Source organism: Osmerus eperlanus, chromosome 20 (genome assembly GCF_963692335.1).
Source record: "Osmerus eperlanus chromosome 20, fOsmEpe2.1, whole genome shotgun sequence".
In the NCBI taxonomy this organism is placed as follows: domain Eukaryota; kingdom Metazoa; phylum Chordata; class Actinopteri; order Osmeriformes; family Osmeridae; genus Osmerus; species Osmerus eperlanus.
This window is the reverse complement of record NC_085037.1, coordinates 10,855,926-10,876,599: the sequence shown is the minus strand read 5'-3', so window position 1 is coordinate 10,876,599 and position 20,674 is coordinate 10,855,926. Positions and strand designations below refer to the sequence as shown.

Here is a 20,674-nt window from a genome sequence, read left to right as displayed (position 1 = left end):
GCTCTTCAGCTCAAACACTTCCACCTTTAAAGCTAATATTTAGGATTACAGATGTATCATTCCAACTCAATGTTCAACACTTTGCAAATAGACAAATGGACAAACTAATCCTAACCATGGATTTTTAGGCTCCACTAACCACAGTCTCTATTGCTACGAGATGGAATTCCTCCAGAGCCAATCAGTGGTCTCGTAACTGCTCCGTATGTGTGGCGGTAATGTTGTGGATGTTGTTGACTCCTGTGTTTGCCAGGCAGGAAAGGGGAGACTCGGGACGAGATTCAGCGGAGTAGCTCGGCTGGCTAGCGATCCGGTCTCGGTGCACTCTGCCACACCGTTACGGCCTTGAGAGCCACTCTGACACTTCTGCGGGGGGAACATGGTGGTTCTAAAGATTCGAGACCAGGTGAGTTTCTATTACTACAGTAGCACGCCACTTGCTGGCTAACTGAGAACTAGCTTGCAAACTACTAGCTGGACTAGTGTAGCTCGCTAACGTTAGCTAGCTGGACACAGCTAGCTAGTTAAAGAAGGGGACGTATCGTTAGTTGTCTAGTTAGTTAGCTAACTAGCTAGACAATTAGCAGAGTTGGGTTGATTAGCCGCTGGCTACTTGGTTAGCAACCTCAAAAAGTGTAGCTTGCCTGGTGTCAGTATAGTAAGGTTGATGGAAGCAAGTTAGCTTGCTTGCTACTAGCAACTAACTAGACAACTCGCTAGTAGTAGCGTGCTTTTTGCTGTTAAAACAGATTTGGGAAGCTGGCAGTGTACTACATTATGTCGTTTGTTCGTGCTTGGAGCTTTAAAGCTAACCAATTGTTTCTTCACCTGTTGATCTTGCCACATCCCTGTACTGTTTTTAAGCGACTAGATTCACGAGACAACTCCATTTTTTATATCAGGGTAATTTGGTTAGTTATATATTGTGATGGGTATTGTAAAAGTATAGTTAATGGGTCGCGTTGCTTGCTACTTTCGATTGAAGTCTCCAATAATAGTTTAAGTATTTCCACCGTGAAACGGTCAGCGACTTTCTACGGCCTCTACAGTGTCAGGCTTCATTCAACAGCAACAGGTGAGGCTGTCACCATCACTCCACCATGTGGAATGAGTTGGCTTAGTATATGTCAGTCTACTGCCCACTCGTCACGCTCCTTCTTAGTGCCAAATTGATCAGTATTTAACTTTCTTTTTCTTATCTGACTGCATTTTCTTTGTCTGACTTCTTAGAATAACAACTAATATATTTTTAAGTGTAACCTTCATAATACATTGATTGACAGATGATGCAAGATACTGTGTTTATAGTGCCAACAGCTGTGGTTGGGTAAAGTGCACTCCTCCATCATTAATTAGGGCTCCAAGTTTAGAGTGTGACAAAAGCACATGGGCACACCCACTCTGGCATGTGCAACACTGTCACATGCAGGGCTATGCCTAAAGACCTATTGGCTACGGGATTGTCCAGTTTAACGGAAGAGGGGTTGGTTGATATGAGATCATCTGTATTGTTTTACAGTGTCGCTCATTGACAGATCTAGACAAGGAGACGAAAATAGCCTCTCTAATCGGCGGCTTGAGAAGAGGTGATGCAAGCGTGTCAGAGCTTTGTGGATGAAGAGGAGGAGGAGGAGGGTAGAAGACTGTGTATAATTACAGGTAGCTACTTTTCTCGCCTCTAGAGGGAGTCTGATAACCACAGATAGGCTTAAGCAGAAGCAGAGGCTGATTAATCACCGTATTAGAAGTCTTCTAAACCCCTTTCTCCATCTCACTCTTCCTCTCTCTTCTGCTTAGAGATATTGTGCTTTTTAGAACAACGGAGCACAAAAAAAAACATTTGAAAGATCTCTTTGTCCTCCGTGTAATCCTTTAGTCACTAAAGGCACTATTATTAATAATTGTGCCATTTGTTTTTCCTGTGTCAACTTGTTTGATAAATACACGTTGAATCATATTGAAAAATTTAGACCTAAGTTGTAGACACATTTCCTGAGTACAGATACTGGAAGCCTAACCAAGTTCCTAAATTAATATGAATAACCTTCACTTTCATACTTGCCTTCATGTTACTACATACCAGAGCTGTGTGTCTCAATGTCAGGGACACAGGGTCATGTTACATACATTACTCCCAATGGGTAGGGTTAGACTCTAACCGTTAGAACAAAGGTCATGGTAGTCCAGCAAAACACTCACATTCAAAGGGGGAGAGTGAAATTGTGTGTGTGTGTGTGTGTGTGAGAGACGGGGGGGGAGAGAGAGTGTGTGTGTGTGTGTGTGTGTGTGAGAGACGGGGGGGGAGAGAGAGTGTGTGTGTGTGTGTGTGTGAGAGACGGGGGGGAGAGAGAGTGTGTGTGTGTGTGTGTGTGAGAGACGGGGGGGGAGAGAGAGTGTGTGTGTGTGTGTGCATGTTGCCCCTTGTTTTGGTCCCCCTGATGCAGTAGTGTTATGTGAGGTTCTCCCACTCAGCAGAAACACAGCAGGTATTTTAAGCCCACTGCCTAAAAGCCTCCACGTTGAATCCCCATTTGTCCTGAACTGAACACTGCTTTATTGAATTACTCTTTTATAACATGCATTGAGTAGTGTGTTCTGTGGTGTATGCTGAAGGAATCCTTTTGGTTGATGGTATTGGGATGGGTAAGAGAAGCATGTTTATCCAGTGTGTCATTACCTTCAAACACTTCCCATAGACATAAACTTCCTATCCTGGAAACAGATGCTGTGGCCGGGAGTGTAGCTTTGAATGGGCTCCAGCAATTGGCTTGCCATATACAGAGCCAAATTTAAGCTCTGGTTTTGAATGAACTTTTTTTTTTCCATTCTCTCTCTCTCTCTCTCGCTCTCGCTCTCGCTCTCTCGCTCTTTTTTTCCCTCAATCTTTCTCCTCCCTCTGTGTCGAGCGCTCCCCCTCCTCCTGTCTCTTGCTGGGTCCTCAGGCCGTGTTGTGTCTTGCATATGAAGGGGGATTGGCACACACTGCTCTTGTTAGCTGGCCTAGCATTCTGGGGGCTCGTTTGTTCCAGTTTTTTAATGAGGAACTTGGGAACTCTTGAAGCTATGCCACCAATACCCCAGCGGGAGACACGGATGTTATCTGCCAGACACACACACACACAATCATCCTGGCATAATTCTCTAAGTTCTAGAAGAATATGGGTCTCTGGTTGTTCACTGTGTTTCTGAGATTACTCGGAGGACCCCAGTCTGCTCAGCAGAAACTATTGACTTTGTCCACGCTTGCCTTTATTCTTCCACCTGTCATTTCTCATTGGTCTTTTCGAGGGTGACTTTCCTGAATGTTCTAAAGCACCATCGGCGTAGCTGACATTAGACGGCAGTGAAGATGATGCTTTCCGGAAAGTCAGCACGTTTACCGTCACAGACTAACATAGTTTATTGAGGCAGTGGAGACCACGCCAGCTCAGCTTAGACCATTACAGACCTTCTACGACCAGACGGATGACCTTGTCTACTGCTGACGCTCATGTTGATGGAGCTGAGCTAGGCTCTCTCGCTTTCTCTCTCTCGCTCGCTCTCTACCTCCACTGTTGTCCTCTCCTTGCCCCTCCCCCTCTACCAATTTACGCTTCATGTTTCTCTGCTATATGCACTCTGTCTATTAACTTACATATGCAACCCTCTCCCTCTCTCGCTCTCTCTCTCTCGCTCTCTCTCTCTGCCCTGCCCCCCCATGTCCTCTCTTCCTCCCCTCCCCATCTCTCTTCATTACCTCCCCCTACCTTTCCTCCCCTGACACGCTCAATACGTCTCTCATCTCCTTAGTCAACCATTCTCCCACCAACCCCTCTCGCTCTCTCTCGCTCCCTCTCCCTTGCTCGCTCCCTCTCCCCCTTTTTTTCCCTCCCTCCCTCTCTCCCTCCCTCTCTCTCTCTCTCAGCAGCCTTCTTGTACAGAATTGTAGAATTGTCCACGCTAGTCACAGGGTCGTGTGTGTGTCTTTTCCGAGCGTGCCTGCGTGTGTGTGTGTGTCTGCGCATGTGTGTGTGTGGCTGCACCGCGGCAGCGAGGATATGTAGCTTCCAGTAGGCAAGCCTGCCTGGATCATTCTGCCGCATGTTGCTACCACCACCACCATTGCGCAAAGGAATTCCCTGCTGCCGTGACTGTGTGTGTCAGAGAGAGGGAGAGAGACACAGAGAGAGACAGACAGAGAGAGAGGGAGACGGGGGAGCTGCCATGTAGCACAGCAACGCTGGAGGACAGTGGGAGGACATTAGCTTGCTCTCACACCGGATTCTAACTCGGAAGCTGCAGTGTGTGGAAGACGTTGGAAGCTGTGTGTGTGTGTGTGTTAGAGGGAGGACAGTGTGTCTTCTTTTTTTTCTTGGAAGCGATGGTGCTCCAGGATTGTGCGTGTATGTGAGGAGTGTTGTGTGTGTGTGTGTGTGTGTGCGTGGATAAGCCCGCACAGTGTGTGTGTTTGTGTTCCTGATGCGGTCGGAGCGTGCGAGTCGTGTGTGTATCGTGGTGTTGGAGGAGGTGGAGGAGGACGAGCCCTCGCCCCCACCTCACCCAAAAAGCTCTCTGGACCGCAGATCCCATCATGCACCACGCAGAGCTTCCACACAGGAAGACAAGGTGAGATCTTGAGCCCCCTTTTCTGTTTGGTTCTGCATACATTCAGCTAAGATTTGCTTGGCTGCGGCTTGCGTAGCATATGGCTAGGCCCAGCGTGTTGTACCACAGTTAGCACGGTTGGTGGAATCCTGTGAAATAACCTTCTGTTAGACTTGGGGAAGATTGCTCAGGGTTCAATTCCAGCTTAACGTTTCTCCCGAGCTTTGATGCTACCCCTGTGAAGAATGCAGTCAGACAATACAGTGCGCATTACTTATAAGCCACGGTGCTCAATATAGCACCAATGTAATCACAGATCGAACCTTGTCCGGAGGATCTGAGAAGATTGCTTCGGTGATTGTCAGCCGAGCTTTGCACCCTTCTGCGTCTACAGAGAGAGAGACTACGAGGTCTAGCTGGTTCATGATGACAGGATTAGTGTTGTTGGTTCATGTCTCCCCTGTGTTCCCTCCTATAGTTATCAGTTAATAGGTTATAATAGACCCGAGACAGATGCAGACATGCCCTGTAGTTAGTTATTTCAGGAGAGCTGGGGGCAGGAGACAGGACTGAGACTGCTGGGAAGACTGCTGGGGTCTGAATGGAATAACTGTTATCTATCTTTACACCCAGCCACCCCTCACTGGGACGGAGTGTGTGAGTGTGTGTGTGTGTGTGTGTGTGTGTGTGTGTGTGTGTGTGTGTGAGTGTGTGAGTGTGTGAGTGTGTGAGTGTGTGAGTGTGTGAGTGTGTGAGTGTGTGAGTGTGTGTGAGCGTGTGAGCGTGTGAGCGTGTGAGCGTGTGAGCGTGTGAGCGTGTGAGCGTGTGAGCGTGTGAGCGTGTGAGCGTGTGAGCGTGTGAGCGTGTGAGCGTGTGAGCGTGTGAGCGTGTGAGCGTGTGAGCGTGAGCGTGTGTGTGTGTGTGTGAGCGAGTGAGTGTGTGTGTGTGTGTGAAAGGCCTGCGTCCCTTTTAGCAGCCTCGAGGTGTGTGAGTGCGTGCATGTCAGTAAGGCATATTGTTTACAAACTGCAATCCGTATCAGGCACCCCCACACACACACGCACACACTTTTGACATTGGTTAGCATGGCCCAGTGAGGGAGAGCTTTTCAGGGGAGCTTGTCACCAGCCCTCAGAGAGCCAGGGCTCGTCCTCACACCTCCAGCCTGTCCTGTCATCACATGACCACATCCTGATGAGCTGGAGATGAGCTGAAACGTCATCAGTGGAGCGGATTCTCTGTTGTTTCTGCTCTGTCTCCCCCTGTCTCTCCCTCCCTCCCCCTGTCTCTCTCTCTCTGTCTCCCCCTGTCTCTCCCTCCCTCCCCCTGTCTCTCTCTCTCTGTCTCTCTCTCCCCCTCCCCGTCTCTCTCTTTCTCTGTCTCTCTCTATGTCTCTCCCTCCCCCTGTCTCTCTCTGTGCCTGTCTCTCTCTGTCCTTACAATATTTCTCATTTCTTTGACAACTATTTTCTCCGTGTGAACACAGCCAGGTTCCACGGGTGTGTTTGCTTGTGTCAGCACATAGGGACCAGGTGTGAGCTAGTAGGTGTGTTTGGGTGAGGGCAGGGCAGTGTGTTTCTCCTGTCGCCCTGCAGCTGTTGCTACTGACAAGATCTGTCGTTAAACGTGACCCCACACCTGCTGCGTTTTACTACACCTCAGTGACCTTTGGCCTCTTTCTTCCTCCCTTGTTTTTTGATTTCCCCCCTCTCTCTCTCTCTCTCTCTCTATCTCTCTATATCTCTCTATCTCTCTCTCTCTCTCTCTCTCTCTCTCTCTCTCTCGGTCCTTCTCTATCTCTCTCTCTCTCGGTCCTTCTCTATCTCTCTCTCTCTCGGTCCTTCTCTATCTCTCTCTCTCTCGGTCCTTCTCTCTCTCTATCTCTCTCTCTCTCGGGCCTCTCTCTCTTCTTCTCTCTCACCCGTAGCCGTCTCTGCTGAGAGCCATCTTCAACGTGGACCCAGACGAAGTCCGCTCCCTCATATTCAAGAAGGAAGATGTCAACGTCCAGGTAAACACACACACTAACACACACACAGTGTTCCGTCTCGATCTGAAACAGCCCCACACTCACTGAGTCACGCATCATGGGGCCTGGGGGCGGGGCGACCAGCCTGGTTGGCTGGGGACCTCAGCCAACCAGGCAGACATTGATTCGGGCACCTATTGATTGACTGACTGGCTGTCTGAAAGTGCTGTCTGGCAAGAGTGACTACACCTTCCCCCTCTCCTCTCTGGTTGTTAATATAGACAGTAGTGTCTACCCTTGTTAGAATACTTTAAACAACCTAATGGTTTATGTTAGGGCACAGTCCTCCTCGCTGCTCCCGTCCCATCATCTCACACCTAACACCCTCCCTCTCTCTCTCCTCCATCACTCTCCCTCTCTCTCTCCTCCATCACTCTCCCTCTCTCTCTCCCTTTATCCATCTGTGTTTCTCTCCTCCAGTCTCTGCCCCGCCCCCCTCTTCTCCATCCTGTGGGTTTAGAATGCTGGGGTCATCATAGTTGTCTCCCGGAGTCAGCAACTTTGGGTCAGACCAATCATGGGCTGCCAGCTTTGTCATGTGACGTTGTTTATGGCTCCACTTTCCTGATTGCCCTCCAGTGCTCTGACAGAACAGGGCATGGAAAGAGGGGGGGGGGGGAGAGTGGGAGAGACAGGAGAGAGGGGAGGGGGGGGGGGGGCAAGAGAGGACAATGGATGGATAGTCTCACTGAGGGAGACAGAGAGACAGACTGCTCTCCATCTTCTAAAAGCCAATTGCACGCTTAGTTTGTTCCACAGATGAAATGATTGAAAGGAACAAAAAGTGGATCTGTGGTTGGACCGCGGGGGTGGAGGGCACAGACATCACAAAGAGACACAAGAGATTCATGGGATAGCGGGGGAGTGGAGGAGCAGAGATGGAGGGCGTGAGAGAGGAGGGGTGAAAGGATGATGAAGGGACGTCCCTCCTCCCTGGTCTCATGTTGTCTGTGGCTCCAGTGACGTCGCGTGGCCAATCGATGTGTGGTTTAGTGCCTTCAATTCATCTCTCTGGATGCTATGGGAAGAGCCCTGTTTGCGTTGCGACCAGCGAGAAGCAATGGTGTTAAGTGTGTGTGTGTACCCCCCCCCAGGACAACGAGAAGCGGACCCCCCTGCACGCTGCTGCCTACCTGGGAGACGCTGAGATCATCGAGCTGCTCATCCTCTCAGGTAGCCTGATGCTGCTAACCACCCTGCCTCACTGCCACCACCCTGCCTCACTGCCACCACCCTGCCTCACTGCCACCACCCTGCCTCACTGCCACCACCCACCCTCACTGCCACCACCCACCCTCACTGCCACCACCCTGCCTCACTGCCACCACCCTGCCTCACTGCCACCACCCTGCGTCACTGCCACCACCCTGCCTCACTGCCACCACCCACCCTCACTGCCACCTCACTGCCTCACTGCCACCACCCACCCTCACTGCCTCACTGCTGTTATCCACGCTGACCTCGGCCCGGTTCAGCCCACACTCATCCCTCTAACAGCTGTCCTCAGACACCAGAATGTTCGACCCATGACCCCTTAACCCCCAACATATATGGTCAGGCAACTGGATTTTAACTGTTGATCTCAGCCGCCGATAAAGGGGGAGGGGGTTAGCTGTTGCTCAGCAACGTGATAGGACGACAACAGGTGCAGCTTGGCTATTTTAACCCCCCGTCAACAGATGGGCCCCCCAAACCTCGTGGGACATCTCCCCTAGGCCCTGGGGCTCCTGGGACACGCCCCCCACCCCCCACAACTTTAAAGTGTACATGGCAACTTTGATTCAGTTTCTCTTAACCCCCCCCCCCTCTCTCTCTCCTGCTCCCCTCTCTCTCCACCAGGGGCCAGGGTAAATGCCAAAGACAACAAATGGTTGACTCCTCTTCACCGAGCGGTAGCTTCTGGCAGCGAGGTACCACACACACGTTCACACACACACACGTTCACACACACACACACACACACACACACACACGTACACACACACACACACACACGTTCACACACACATTCACACACATAAAATGGACTCAAAATACACCCACTGAGACCGTCTCCCCCCCCCTCCAGGACGCCGTGACGATGCTTCTGAAGCACAGCGCAGACGTCAACGCCCGCGACAAGAACTGGCAGACGCCGCTCCACGTCGCCGCCAGCAACAAGGCGGTGCGCTGCGCCGAGTCGCTGGTCCCGTTGCTGAGCAACGTCAACGTGTCAGACCGGGCAGGGCGCACCGCCCTGCACCACGCCGCCTTCAGCGGACACCTCGAGGTACACACACACACACACACACACACACGCTGTCCAATCTGGTATGTACACGTGTGATATAACATAGATATGTAATGTGTGTGTGTGTGTGTGTCTCAGATGGTGAAGCTGCTGCTGTCCAGGGGGGCCAACATCAATGCGTTTGATAAGAAAGACAGGAGAGCGATCCACTGGGCGGCCTATATGGGTGAGACCAGAGTGGAACACACACTGTTATATCTGCCCTGCTGTGGGAGACAGCATCTCCCAGGCAGCCTTCCCTCCGTCTCACCCCCTCCCTCACCTTCCCTCCCTCCGTATCACCACCCCCCCCCACACACACACACACACCCCCTCCCCCCCAGGTCACCTGGAGGTGCTAAGGCTGCTGGTGTCCAGCGGGGCAGAGTTGAACTGTAAGGACAAGAAGGCCTACACTCCCCTGCACACTGCTGCCTCTAGTGGCATGGCCAGCACAGTGCAGTACCTGCTGAGCCTGGGCGTGCAGGTACACACACACATTCATACACACACTCTCACACATACACAAACTATATCGTTTTTCTCTCTCACACACAGATTGACGTGTACGTTAACACATTGACACTCCAACCACCCTCTCTCCCTCTCTCTCTCTCTCCCTCTCCCTCTCCCTTCCTTCCTTCCTTCCTTTCTCCCTCCTTCTCCCCATCTCTCCAGATCAACGAGCTGAACACGTATGGAAACACCGCCCTGCATGTTGCGTGCTACAACGGTCAGGACGTGGTGGTGAACGAGCTGATCGCGGCGGGCGCCAGCGTCAACCAGGTCTGCTGTTACTGCACTCATGCATTCAGAATGCTTCTATCCAGAGCAGTGCACAGGGGGATTTGAACCTGGTACCTCTTGATTTGCAGGCAAATGCTGTCTACCGCTGAGCTATAGACATTGTTACAAGCGTAAATGTACTTGGTGTGTGTGTGTCCTCTCCCCAGGTGAACGAGAGGGGCTTCTCAGCGCTGCACTTTGCGGCGGCGTCCCGCCAGGGGGCGCTGTGTCTGGAGCTGCTGATGAGCAGTGGAGCTGACGTCAACATCCGGGTCAGACCACACACACACACATCCGGGTCAGCTGGCCTGACCACACACACACACACACACACACACACACAGAAACACACTCCTTCCCGAGAGCAGCTTGCAGCCTGGGGGTTTCAGTTCTCCCCCCTCCATCCATATGTCTCATCACCAGAGGCCAGCCAACCCCCCCCCCCGCCCCCCCAGCCCTAACCCTCCCCAAATCAGGGCTGAAACTCCATCAGAGTTCAGTGTGAGTACAGGCCTCAGGGTGCTGGGTTGACCAGAGCTTATAGGACTCCCGCATGGGATAGACAGGTTAAGCAGAGGGTCACCAACACCGACCTAAAATACACAATGATAACCTCAGTTAAATCATTCATACTCTCTGTCTCTGTCTGTCACTCCCTCCGTCTCTCCCTCTGTCTCTCTCTCGGTCTCTCACTCTCTTTCTCTCTGTCTCTCTTTGTCTCTCTCTCACACTCTCTCTCTGTCTCTCTTTGTCTCTCTCTCTGTCACCCTCTCTGTCTCTCTCTCTCTGTCACCCTCTTTGTCTCTCACTCTCTGTCTCTCTCTCTCTCTGTCTCCTCAGAGTAAGGATGGGAAGACTCCTCTCCACATGGCAGCTGTCCACGGGCGTTTCTCCCGCTCCCAGGCCCTCATCCAGAACGGTGAGCCCCCAGCCTGTCCAGACCCCCCCCCGCACTGGGCTGTACCCCCTCCCCTGCAGGGTCCTCACCCAGGGGCGCGTGTGTGTGTGTGTGTGCAGGAGCAGAGGTCGACTGTGAGGACAGGAACAAGAACTCGGCGCTGCACATCGCCGCTCGCTACGGACACGAGCTCATCATCAACACGCTGATAAACAACGGAGCCAACACCGCCAAGTGAGTCTCACACACACACCTCTACACACACACACACACATTTACCTCTGCAGGTTGAGGCTAGCTGGTGAGGTGGGCTGGCTGACAGTGACTCCTCCCTCTGTAGGCGGGGCGTCCACGGAATGTTCCCCCTCCATCTCGCGGCCCTCAGTGGCTTCTCTGACTGCTGCCGGAAACTGCTGTCCTCGGGTACGCACACACACACACACTAATACACACACAACGACACCCGGACATCCCCACCAGCATTATCATAACTGGGATCCATATATTTGTTGATGTTATTGTTCTTCTTTCTGGGTAATATTTCATCAGGCTTTGACATAGACACCCCAGATGACTTTGGAAGGACCTGTCTACATGCAGCCGCGGCCGGAGGGTAAGTTGGAACCCCTTCCTCTGTCTCTCATTCTATTTTCTCGTTCTATCTATCCATCCTCTCCTGGTTCTCACTGCTGTGTGTGTCTTGTCAGGAACCTGGAGTGTCTGAACCTGCTGTTGAACACAGGAGCAGACTTCAACAGGAAGGACAGATTTGGAAGGTGAGACTCTCCTGTATATCGCTGTGTTGTTGTTGTTAGCTTAGCGACAGCAGTGTTAGCCACACCAGGGCTGACCACATGCTCTTCCTCTTGACCCGTGTGTGTGTGTGTGTGTGTGTGTGTGTGCGCAGGGCCCCCCTGCACTACGCGTCTGCTAACTGTAACTGCCAGTGTGTGTTTGCCCTGGTGGGCTCCGGGGCCAGCGTGAACGAGCTGGACGAGCGAGGCTGCAGCCCCCTGCACTACGCTGCTGCCTCCGACGCCGAGGGCAAGTACGTCACCAGAGTGTGTGAGAAAGAAAGGGAGAGAGAGAGAGAGAGAGAGAGAGAGAGAGAGAGAGAGAGAGAGAGAGAGAGAGGACCTGTCAGTGTTAGTGAGAACGTGTGTGTGTGAGAGGATGTGAGCGTGTCCCATCTGGTTTCTGATTGGCTGTCGGTGTGTGTCAGGTGTCTAGAGTACCTGTTGAGGAACGATGCCAACCCCGGGGTCCGAGACAGAGAGGGCTACAGCCCTGTTCACTACGCCTCGGCTTACGGACACACTCTCTGTCTAGAGCTGGTGAGAGTTAACACACTGCACAGGGTCAGCATGCATAATACATGAACACAGCACATCAGCTACTGGACACTGGACACTGAACTGGGCCTACGTAGCAGAACTCTACCAGCTAAACCACACGCTACCATTTATATCACCGACACAATGTGGCATTAAATAGGAACTATTGATTTAGTCTCTGTGTTAAAGCAGCTTGTGTACAAACTGACTTATAGCTTTCTGTTTGTTTTCAGATGACCAGTGAAACGCCCCTGGATGTGGTGAGTACATTATAGACCTCTGTGTGTTGGACATGGTGGTTGCTGTTCTGATGCATGCTGTATGTTATTTGTCTTAAACCTTGGTACTCAGGGTCCCACTGTCCTGCATGTTTTAGATGTTTCCCTGCTCCAACACACCTGATTCTCTGACTCTCTCATATGGTACACCAGCCCCATCTGCTGGGCTAAAAGTGTCCCTGCAACATGTTGAGCTTGTTCCCTCTCCTCCTCCTCCCTCTCTTCCTCCTCCCTCTCTTCCTCCTCCCTCTCCTCCTCCTCCTCCCTCTCTTCCTCCTCCCTCTTCTCCCTCTCTTCCTCCTGCCTCTCCTCTTCCCCCTCCTCCTCTCTCTCCTCCTCCCTCTCCTCCTCCTCTCTCTCCTCCTCCCTCTGCTCCTCCTCCCTCTGCTCCTCCTCCCTCTTCCTCCTCCTCAGTTGATGGAGATTCCAGGGACAGACGTTCTGAACGACTCAGACAGCCACGCATCCGTCAGCCCTCTACACCTCGCAGTGAGTGTGTGTGTGTGTGTGTGTGTTAGAAAGACATTAAGGGTTGGGGTTAGGAGATAGGGATATGATTAGGGTTCGGTTTTTAGTTTAGGAAAAACAGGATTAAGAATGGCAATACCGTGTGTGTGTGTGTGTGTGTGTGTGTGTGTGTGGGCTTCATGCTCCCTGCCTTGCCTGTGTGTTGACGTGCTGGTGTGTCCAGGCGTACCACGGCCACTGCTCCGCCCTGGAGGTGCTGCTGGGCTCTCTGCTGGAGGTGGACGTGAGGACCCCCGAGGGCCGGACCCCCCTGACCCTGGCCTCCTGCAGGGGCCACTCGGAGTGCGTGTCCCTGCTCCTGCACCACGGAGCCTCCCCTGTGGCCAGGGACTACGCTCAGAAGAGAACGCCTATACATGCTGCAGGTACGCACGCACGCACACACACACACACACATCTATGCTTTAGGAATGCACACACTTACAGTTAACTGTACACTTGCTTTCCCTCTCTAACTGTGTGTGTGTGACCCTCTCTCCCACAGCCATGAACGGCCATCCGGAGTGCCTACGACTTCTAATCAGCAACACCGACACACACACTGTGGACATACAGGACACCAACGGACAGTGAGTGTGTGTGTGTGTGTGTGTGTGTGTGTTCAACTTAATGATGATCATCATTTTGTGATTGTAGATCTGTTGGTGTGTGTGTGTGTGTGCAGGAGCCCCCTGATGCTGGCGGTGCTGAGTGGACACACAGAGTGTGTGTACTCTCTGCTCAGTAAAGGAGCTAACGTGGAGGCCAACGACCGCTGGGGGAGGACAGCACTGCACCGTGGGGTGAGACGCACACACACACACACGCACGCACGCACGCACACACACACACACACCACGTTCAATACACGTCTCCTCATGCCAGTAACCAGACCCCTGCTTCCTGTAACGCCGCTTGTCTGCTTCCTGTAACGCCGCTTGTCTGCTTCCTGTAACGCCGCTTGTCTGCTTCCTGTAACGCCGCTTGTCTGCTTCCTGTAACGCCGCTTGTCTGCTTCCTGTAACGCCGCTTGTCTGCTTCCTGTAACGCCGCTTGTCTGCTTCCTGTAACGCCGCTTGTCTGCTTCCTGTAACGCCGCTTGTCTGTGCCTCCAGGCAGTGACGGGCCACGAGGAGAGTGTGGAGGCCTTGCTGCAGCGCGGGGGCAGTACGTGTGCCCGGGACAGCAGAGGGCGGACCCCCTTCCACATGGCGGCTGCCTGCGGCCACGTGGGGGTCCTGGGAGGCCTGCTGCAGGCCGCCTCCTCCTCCCTCACCCCCACGCCCATGGCAGACCACCAGGGGTACACACCCCTGCACTGGGCCTGCTACAACGGTACTGACCCCGTGGAGCTCCGGGTTTAGACTGCAGATTATCTCTTTTTTACTTCCTCCCTGTGTCTCTGTGTGTGCAGGATCTGACGCGTGTCTCTGTGTGTGCAGGATATGATGCGTGTGTGGAGGCCCTGTTGGAGCAGGAGGCGTTCAGGAAGGCTCAGGGGAACTCCTTCAGCCCGCTGCACTGTGCTGTGTAAGAGGCCTGGCACACACACACCTACCCACTCAGCCTGCAAGGCTGGCTGTTATGTGTGACGTGTGTGTGTGTGACGTGTGTGTGTGTGCGTTTCAGCATGAACGATAACGAAGGAGTTGCTGAGATGCTCATCGTCTCTCTGGGTCCTTCTATCATCAACGTCACAGATGCCAAGGGCAGGTGAGGGAGGTGCTGCTGGTCACACACACACACACACCCCTGTGAGACATGCTGCTGGTCACACACACACACACCCCTGTGAGACATGCTGCTGGTCACACACACACACACTACATGTGTGTGTGCTCCCCAGGACCCCCCTGCATGCGGCGGCGTTCTCCGACCACGTGGAGTGTGTGTCCTTGCTGCTCTCCCAGGGAGCGGTGGTGAACACGGCCGACTCACACACACACACCACCCCGCTGATGATGGCCGCGCACAACGGGCAGACCAACGCCGTAGGTCGGTACCTGAAACGCACGCACGCACACACGCACACACACACCTCCTCTTGTTTCCCGTCAGTCCGTCCGTAAAGTGCGTGTGTGTGTTGGTCTGGTAGAGATGCTGGTCAGCAGTGCCAAAGCAGACCTCGCTCAGCAGGACCACCACAGGAACACAGCCTTACACCTGGCCTGCAGCAAGGTGCTCCCCACACACACACACACACACACACACACAACCCTACACCCTACACACACAACACTACCTTCACAGACACACAACCTATAAATGCATTAAACAGGACTTCTGCTCTCTGTCTCTTTCTTTTGGCTCCTCCAGGGTCATGAGACCAGTGCCTTGTTGATTCTGGAGAAGATCAGTGACAAGAACCTCGTCAACTGCACCAACACGGCTCTGCAGACGTACGTCCCACACACACACACTCTCTCACACACTCACACACACACACACACAGCCTTCTGGATAGGGAGAGGACTGTATAATAAACCTTGCTGCTCTCAATCTGTCTCCCTCCTTCCATTCATCTTTCTATTACCCTCCCTCCCCCTCTCCCTCAGACCCCTCCACGTAGCTGCCAGGAACGGTCTGACTGTGGTGGTCCAGGAGTTACTGGGGAAAGGAGCCAGTGTGTTAGCAGTGGATGAGAATGGTGAGTAGAGAGAACACACACACAAACAATCACACACACTCTCCCCCTCCTTAACTTGTCTCTCTCTCTCTGTCGTGGTCCCCCCCTTCCTCCAGGGTACACCCCGGCCCTGGCGTGTGCGCCCAACCGAGATGTAGCCGACTGCCTCGCCCTCATCCTCAACTCCATGATGCCGACCTCGCCCATGGTCACCATAGCAACGATCCCCGGGCTTGCGCTCGGCGGCGGCCGCGGGGTCGTCGATCACCCCGGCAGCCGCCAGTCGAAGGGCGTGGCTTTTGACGCCCCGCCCCCCCTGAGGCCCGACCACACCTCCTGCTGCAGGCAGGACCGCCCACTCTCCATCGACGACGAGCTCAACGACTCTGACTCCGAGACTTACTGAGGACCTGCCCACCCCCCCCCCCCCCCACACGGGTGGGAACTGGGACACGCCCACTATGGGGACACGGGACACGCCCACCATGGGCCACGGGACACGCCCACTATGGCCACAGCCGTTGACAAGGTTGTCAGGCCGACAACTCAGGAGCCTTAAAACGAACTGAGAGAAGGAGGGGAGACGAGAGAGAGGTCTATGGTGTCGGTCTGAAGACTTAAGTCTCTTCTTAAGGACTAAAAAGATGCAACGTCATGAGCCACGTGCTGTCATCCATCTGACAAGCGTGGTGGTCGAGTTTCTGACCGGAAATGAGTTTTCACTTCGATTACAATAGTGTTGTTGATTTTCTGTCTGCTGGGCTTCCCCTGAAGACTCGTTCTACTGAGTCCCACCACGCATCCTCTCTGCCTTGTAACCGCGGCTACGCCCAGTCTGGAACCGTGGCTACGCCCAGTATGTAACCATGGTTACGCAGTCTGTAACCGCGGTTACGCACAGTTTTTAACCACGGTTATGCCCAGTCTGTACGGAGAGAGCAGAGGGACAATCTCAGTCCAAGGGACCAAGAGACTCAGGTGTCTGATCTAATCTCCCCTGTGACCCCCCCCCCCTCTATCACACAGTTGATTCACCTGATCACTGTGTGATAGAGTGGTCTTATGATTCAAGTGAGTCAATTCACATCGGAGGCCAGTGTAGTAAGAGCTGTCTGATTTAAACAGGAGTGGATTCTCACAGTGGAGGGATGTATGTATAAATGACTGATTGATGCTGTTCTCACAGGAGGGGGGAGTCATTTGGATGTTAACACTAAGGCCTTTCTGTGAAGTTACTCTGGTGCAAAGCAGCTACTGCATTAGGGAGGTGCCTGTAAGGGTTGCTGCTGGACTCTACTGACTGGCTGAACTAGGATTAAGCTGGTCTGAAAATCACACTACCCTCAGTGGAGGAGTTTAACTGATCTCGTAGTTGTGGGCCGGGAAAGCAGTTCTTCATGTCTGTGTACTGTACTGGAGACAGGAAAGAGTGTGTAAGTGTGTGTGCAATACAGTTTGTGTACGATACCATGAATGTGTGTGTGTCTGTGTCTTTGAGGTATGTTGGCTTTTTAGGCACATTCATGGCCACTGGTTTAACGTTCTTAAATAATACTATGTAATGGATAAATACATTTCTTTTTCGAAATCTTAAATGTCGCTATCTCTGTGTATGTCAGATGAATGAGGTGTGTTCTCCTAGAGACAGAGAGAGGGTTCCTGCGGGGGCCTTAAAAAGTCTAAAATCCTGAACTTTAATTTACATTTAGTCATTTAGCAAACGCTCTTATCCAGAGCGACTTAAAGTACAGGGACATTCCCCCGAGGCAAGTAGGGTGAAGTGCCTTGCCCAAGGACACAGCGTCATATGACACTGCTAAATGCCAAAGGAAAACATATGTTTTGTTTCTGCTAATGCCAAGTTATAAAACAGAATACTCTGCCTTCTAATCATACCTACAAAACAAGTGAAAGTTTGCTGAAGGATTTCTAAGAACTCGTTCACAAAGTGACGATAAGTAGACTTTTCTTGAATACTTATTTATTTCTGCAACACAGATAAATATTAAACAGAAATGTACAGCTTACCGTCTATTAGGGGTGGGAATCTTTTGGTACCTCACAATTCGATTCTTGGGGTCACGATTCGATAAAAAAATCAAATTGCGATATGCTTACATAAAAATTCAAATTAAAGTGAATCGATGTGAATCGTTAGAAGACTGAATCGTGATTCATATGTGAATCAATTTTTTCCCCCACCCCTAGTATTTAGTTCTGAATGAAATGAAATGAGGTTACTAATTAAATTTTTTTAAGGGTTGTATGACACAGTATGAGCTGCAACCTATATATCCCCCCCCCCACACACACACACACACAATCACACACACACACAATCACTCTCCATCCTGGTCATACATCCTGCCATAGAGACATGCGGTGACCAGTCCAGCTGTCGTCCCTGAGTGTCTCATCGCGACTCGACCGTCCGCGCTTCTCTCGACCACATCCGGCCTCTCCAAGACCACCTGACTGACCACCACCGACGGATACACGTGCGGCGTACTGAAATTCCCTTCCAGCAGGAAGTCCATCTTGGTCTCCGCCTCTTCCACATCCTGTCCGCAGGAGCTTTGCACGGTCCCGGAGCAGCGGACTAAAGCACACACCTGTGGGTGGACAGAGGTCAGAAGAAACTAAAGTTAAAAAACTAAACACATCAAAACAAGAATACAGAATAGTGAACTTGCATCATATGAAGAGATTGATCTTCGGTCAGAGACTAGTTATCCCGACCTGCAGTGCGTAGCGTCCATTAACCACGTGTGTGCCAGCGAACGCCCCCAGTGCATAGAGCTCTGTACTGCCCTCCAGTGGAGACCTCTGATACTGCAGACGGCAGCAGAAAGCCCCATCACACACAGTGAGGTCGCCCTGCCAGTCTGGCAAGAGTTTGAAGGCAAACTGGTCGTACATCATGGAGGAGTAGAAGAGGTTAGGGGGGAGAGGAGAGGAAGACGGCTCAGTCCTCTGACAGTCCTCTTCCTTCGGCAGGCAAAAAGAGTCCGTGCGACTTGAGGGCCAGGGACCGACGCCCCCCACCCCACCTGTGCTTCCCACCCCAGAGAGAGCCTCCGATTCTGGGGGTGGCTCTGTACCTCCATCGCCCAGACGTCCACGCTCCATCGCCCCTCTGTCCTCCAGCCACGCGGGGTCCAGCACGGGTAATCTGCCCACCAGCAGCTTCCCAGCCTCCAGCTCCCCTGCCCTGGCGTGGTGGTAGAGGGCCGTGTCGGGGCTGAATATGCCGCTGCCGGTCATGCCCAGTGGGTCACTGCGTATGTTGGCCCCCAGCACAGAGATGTTGGCACCCCGGCTGAAGGCCCACTGGAACTGCACTGCCGCCAGCAGGGGGAGCTGGTTCATCCACGCCGTGGGGTAGACGAGCTGCCGCACACCCTGGGAGGGGGACGAGGAGGAGGAGGAGGAGGGGGGGGAGGGGGAGGGGGAGGAGGGGGAGGAGGAGGAGGAGGAGGAGGGGGAGGAGGAGGAGGGGGAGGAGTACATTTACATGTATTCCTTTAGCAGACGCTTTTATCCAAACCGACTCCCAAGAGAGAGCTTTACCAAAGTGCATAGGTCACTGATCATAACAACGAGATAGCCCCAAACATTGCGGGTAGCCCAAACATGAAGCATACATTGTGAAAAACCAAATAAGTGCCAATGGGAAGAACCATAAGAGCATGAGTAGGGTGTGGGTGTGTGGGGGGAGAGAGGGGTGTGTGTGTGTGTGTGTGTGTGTGTGTGTGTGTGTGTGTGGGGGGGCCCAACGTTGACCTACCGTGTTCAGCAGGGTCACTGTGGGATTGTGGAACAGGATGTCGAAGCAGGTCAACACCCCAAACGTACCAGCGAAGGGCGTGTCGAAGGTGACGAGCTCTGAACTCGGCGGCTTGTCAAAGGCGTTCTCAAAGTACAGGTTGTACTTGTGGTAGCGGGCCACCAGAAGCCCATCCAACCTATGAAGGACCAGTGTAAACCCGGGTTCAAAACCTGAAGGACCAGTGTAAACCCGGGTTCAAAACCTGAAGGACCAGTGTAAACCCGGGTTCAAAACCTGAACTATCCTGCATGATGACTGTTTTGTTGCTGAACACGCTTCTTAAACTCAACAGGGGAAGTCTATAATGTACCTGAACACCACATCAGTGTTGAACTGCCAGCGTCCATCTGGAGGGCAGGTGAGGTCGGAGGTCACAGAGCACGGCTGGAGGTCGGCCATGTTGGCCACCAGGAAGAGACGGTGACGTCGAGCCATGCAGCTCAGATGCTGGAGGACCTGAGAGAGCAGGGGTGGATGGACGTACAATTACCTTTACAATTACATTCGTTACTGTACTTAAGTAGATTTTTCTGGTATCAGTACTTCACCATTTTTCTGACAACCTTAAACTAAAACACTAAAACAGAGTCTTTTTAAACATGAGCATCTGTACTTCTACTTGAATGAAGGATGTGTGTACTTTTGTCTTTTTGTCTCTTTTGTGTACTTTTGAGTGTGTGTGTGTGTGTGTGTGTGTGTGTGTGTGTGTGTGTGTGTGTGTGTGTGTGTGTGTGTGTGTGCGCGCACCTCAGTGTGTGCATGCCGGCCTGGCTCGGTGCATGGGTTCCAGTTCTCTTTTTTTGGGTCGGGGATGGTCTCTAGGTAACCCGCTATGGATGAACGACTGAAGTTGAAACCATGGAGACCATCTTCGGGAAACACTATAATCTGAGCACCCTGAGAAAAGTAACTAGAACGAGATTATAACTTGCACGATAACTGCTGTTGTTGTTTTTTTTTCTACATATATAGCCTACCTTTCTGGATGCCACAGCAGCTTGCATTTCATAAACGTCCAGATTCTTCTTCATGTGTTGGAGTGCAGCAGCTCGAGACAGCGGTACGTGCGGCTCTGAGTTCAGGTTCACAAGGTGCTCGTAGACAGCAGCTACGTATGAGCGACCGGAACCGTCCTCTGCCCCGACAAGCAAAATCAAACAGAGGCCTAGCGCAGCCACTACCGCCGCGAAAGGGGCTCTGGTAGACATAACCTTCGAACCCAAATGTGTTTGTTGTCTACACTTATAGTTTAACCTGTTAAATTTGGTGTTTGCGCCGTTTCACCACCAGGGTCTACATACAGTTGAAGATACGAATATATTCCTACCGGCATGCAGTCCACTTTCACAATATTTTACACTGATTAGACACCCACATACTGGCTCGCAGGTAACATATTTAAGCTTCTATGTGTCAAGGTGTCAATCTTGAGAAACCGCTTGGTTGAAATGTTCTGTCGTCAACAAGGAGGCTGGATGTGATTGGATGTTTCCGTGCCAGCCTGAGTTCTGTCGAATTCCTTGTGTTAAAACAG

General features: G+C 52.2%; 2 protein-coding genes across 4 annotated transcripts; one reads left to right on the top strand and one right to left on the bottom strand.

Annotated features, from left to right (window-relative positions):
• Positions 1 to 23: 23 nt before the first annotated feature.
• LOC134040568 (serine/threonine-protein phosphatase 6 regulatory ankyrin repeat subunit A) lies at positions 24 to 16,906 on the top strand. Of its 3 annotated transcripts, none has more exons than XM_062486517.1 (29): positions 34 to 406; positions 6,512 to 6,595; positions 7,708 to 7,786; positions 8,453 to 8,523; positions 8,682 to 8,882; positions 8,982 to 9,069; positions 9,227 to 9,369; positions 9,561 to 9,668; positions 9,836 to 9,940; positions 10,509 to 10,587; positions 10,686 to 10,800; positions 10,907 to 10,989; positions 11,116 to 11,179; positions 11,274 to 11,342; positions 11,474 to 11,614; positions 11,789 to 11,900; positions 12,134 to 12,160; positions 12,593 to 12,667; positions 12,870 to 13,071; positions 13,191 to 13,275; positions 13,371 to 13,488; positions 13,801 to 14,020; positions 14,128 to 14,215; positions 14,315 to 14,398; positions 14,532 to 14,680; positions 14,781 to 14,863; positions 15,002 to 15,084; positions 15,241 to 15,332; positions 15,428 to 16,906. In XM_062486517.1, the coding sequence occupies exons 1-29, from the start codon at positions 380 to 382 to the stop codon at positions 15,715 to 15,717; spliced, it is 3,165 nt and encodes a 1,054-aa protein (XP_062342501.1). In that variant the 5' UTR covers positions 34 to 379; the 3' UTR covers positions 15,718 to 16,906. The 3 variants fall into 3 exon arrangements, with proteins under 3 accessions (XP_062342502.1, XP_062342501.1, XP_062342500.1); XM_062486516.1 differs by lacking the exon at positions 34 to 406 and adding an exon at positions 3,953 to 4,605; XM_062486518.1 differs by lacking the exons at positions 10,907 to 10,989; positions 11,116 to 11,179; positions 11,274 to 11,342; ... (13 more) ...; positions 15,241 to 15,332; positions 15,428 to 16,906 and having other exon boundaries at positions 24 to 406; positions 10,686 to 10,804.
• A 374-nt stretch (positions 16,907 to 17,280) lies between these two features.
• On the bottom strand, positions 17,281 to 20,672 carry btd (biotinidase). Its single transcript, XM_062445650.1, has 6 exons — positions 20,118 to 20,672; positions 19,888 to 20,037; positions 19,451 to 19,596; positions 19,099 to 19,276; positions 18,051 to 18,713; positions 17,281 to 17,923 (listed from the first exon to the last, which is right to left on the bottom strand). The coding sequence occupies exons 1-6, from the start codon at positions 20,346 to 20,348 to the stop codon at positions 17,651 to 17,653; spliced, it is 1,641 nt and encodes a 546-aa protein (XP_062301634.1). The 5' UTR covers positions 20,349 to 20,672; the 3' UTR covers positions 17,281 to 17,650.
• Positions 20,673 to 20,674: the final 2 nt, after the last annotated feature.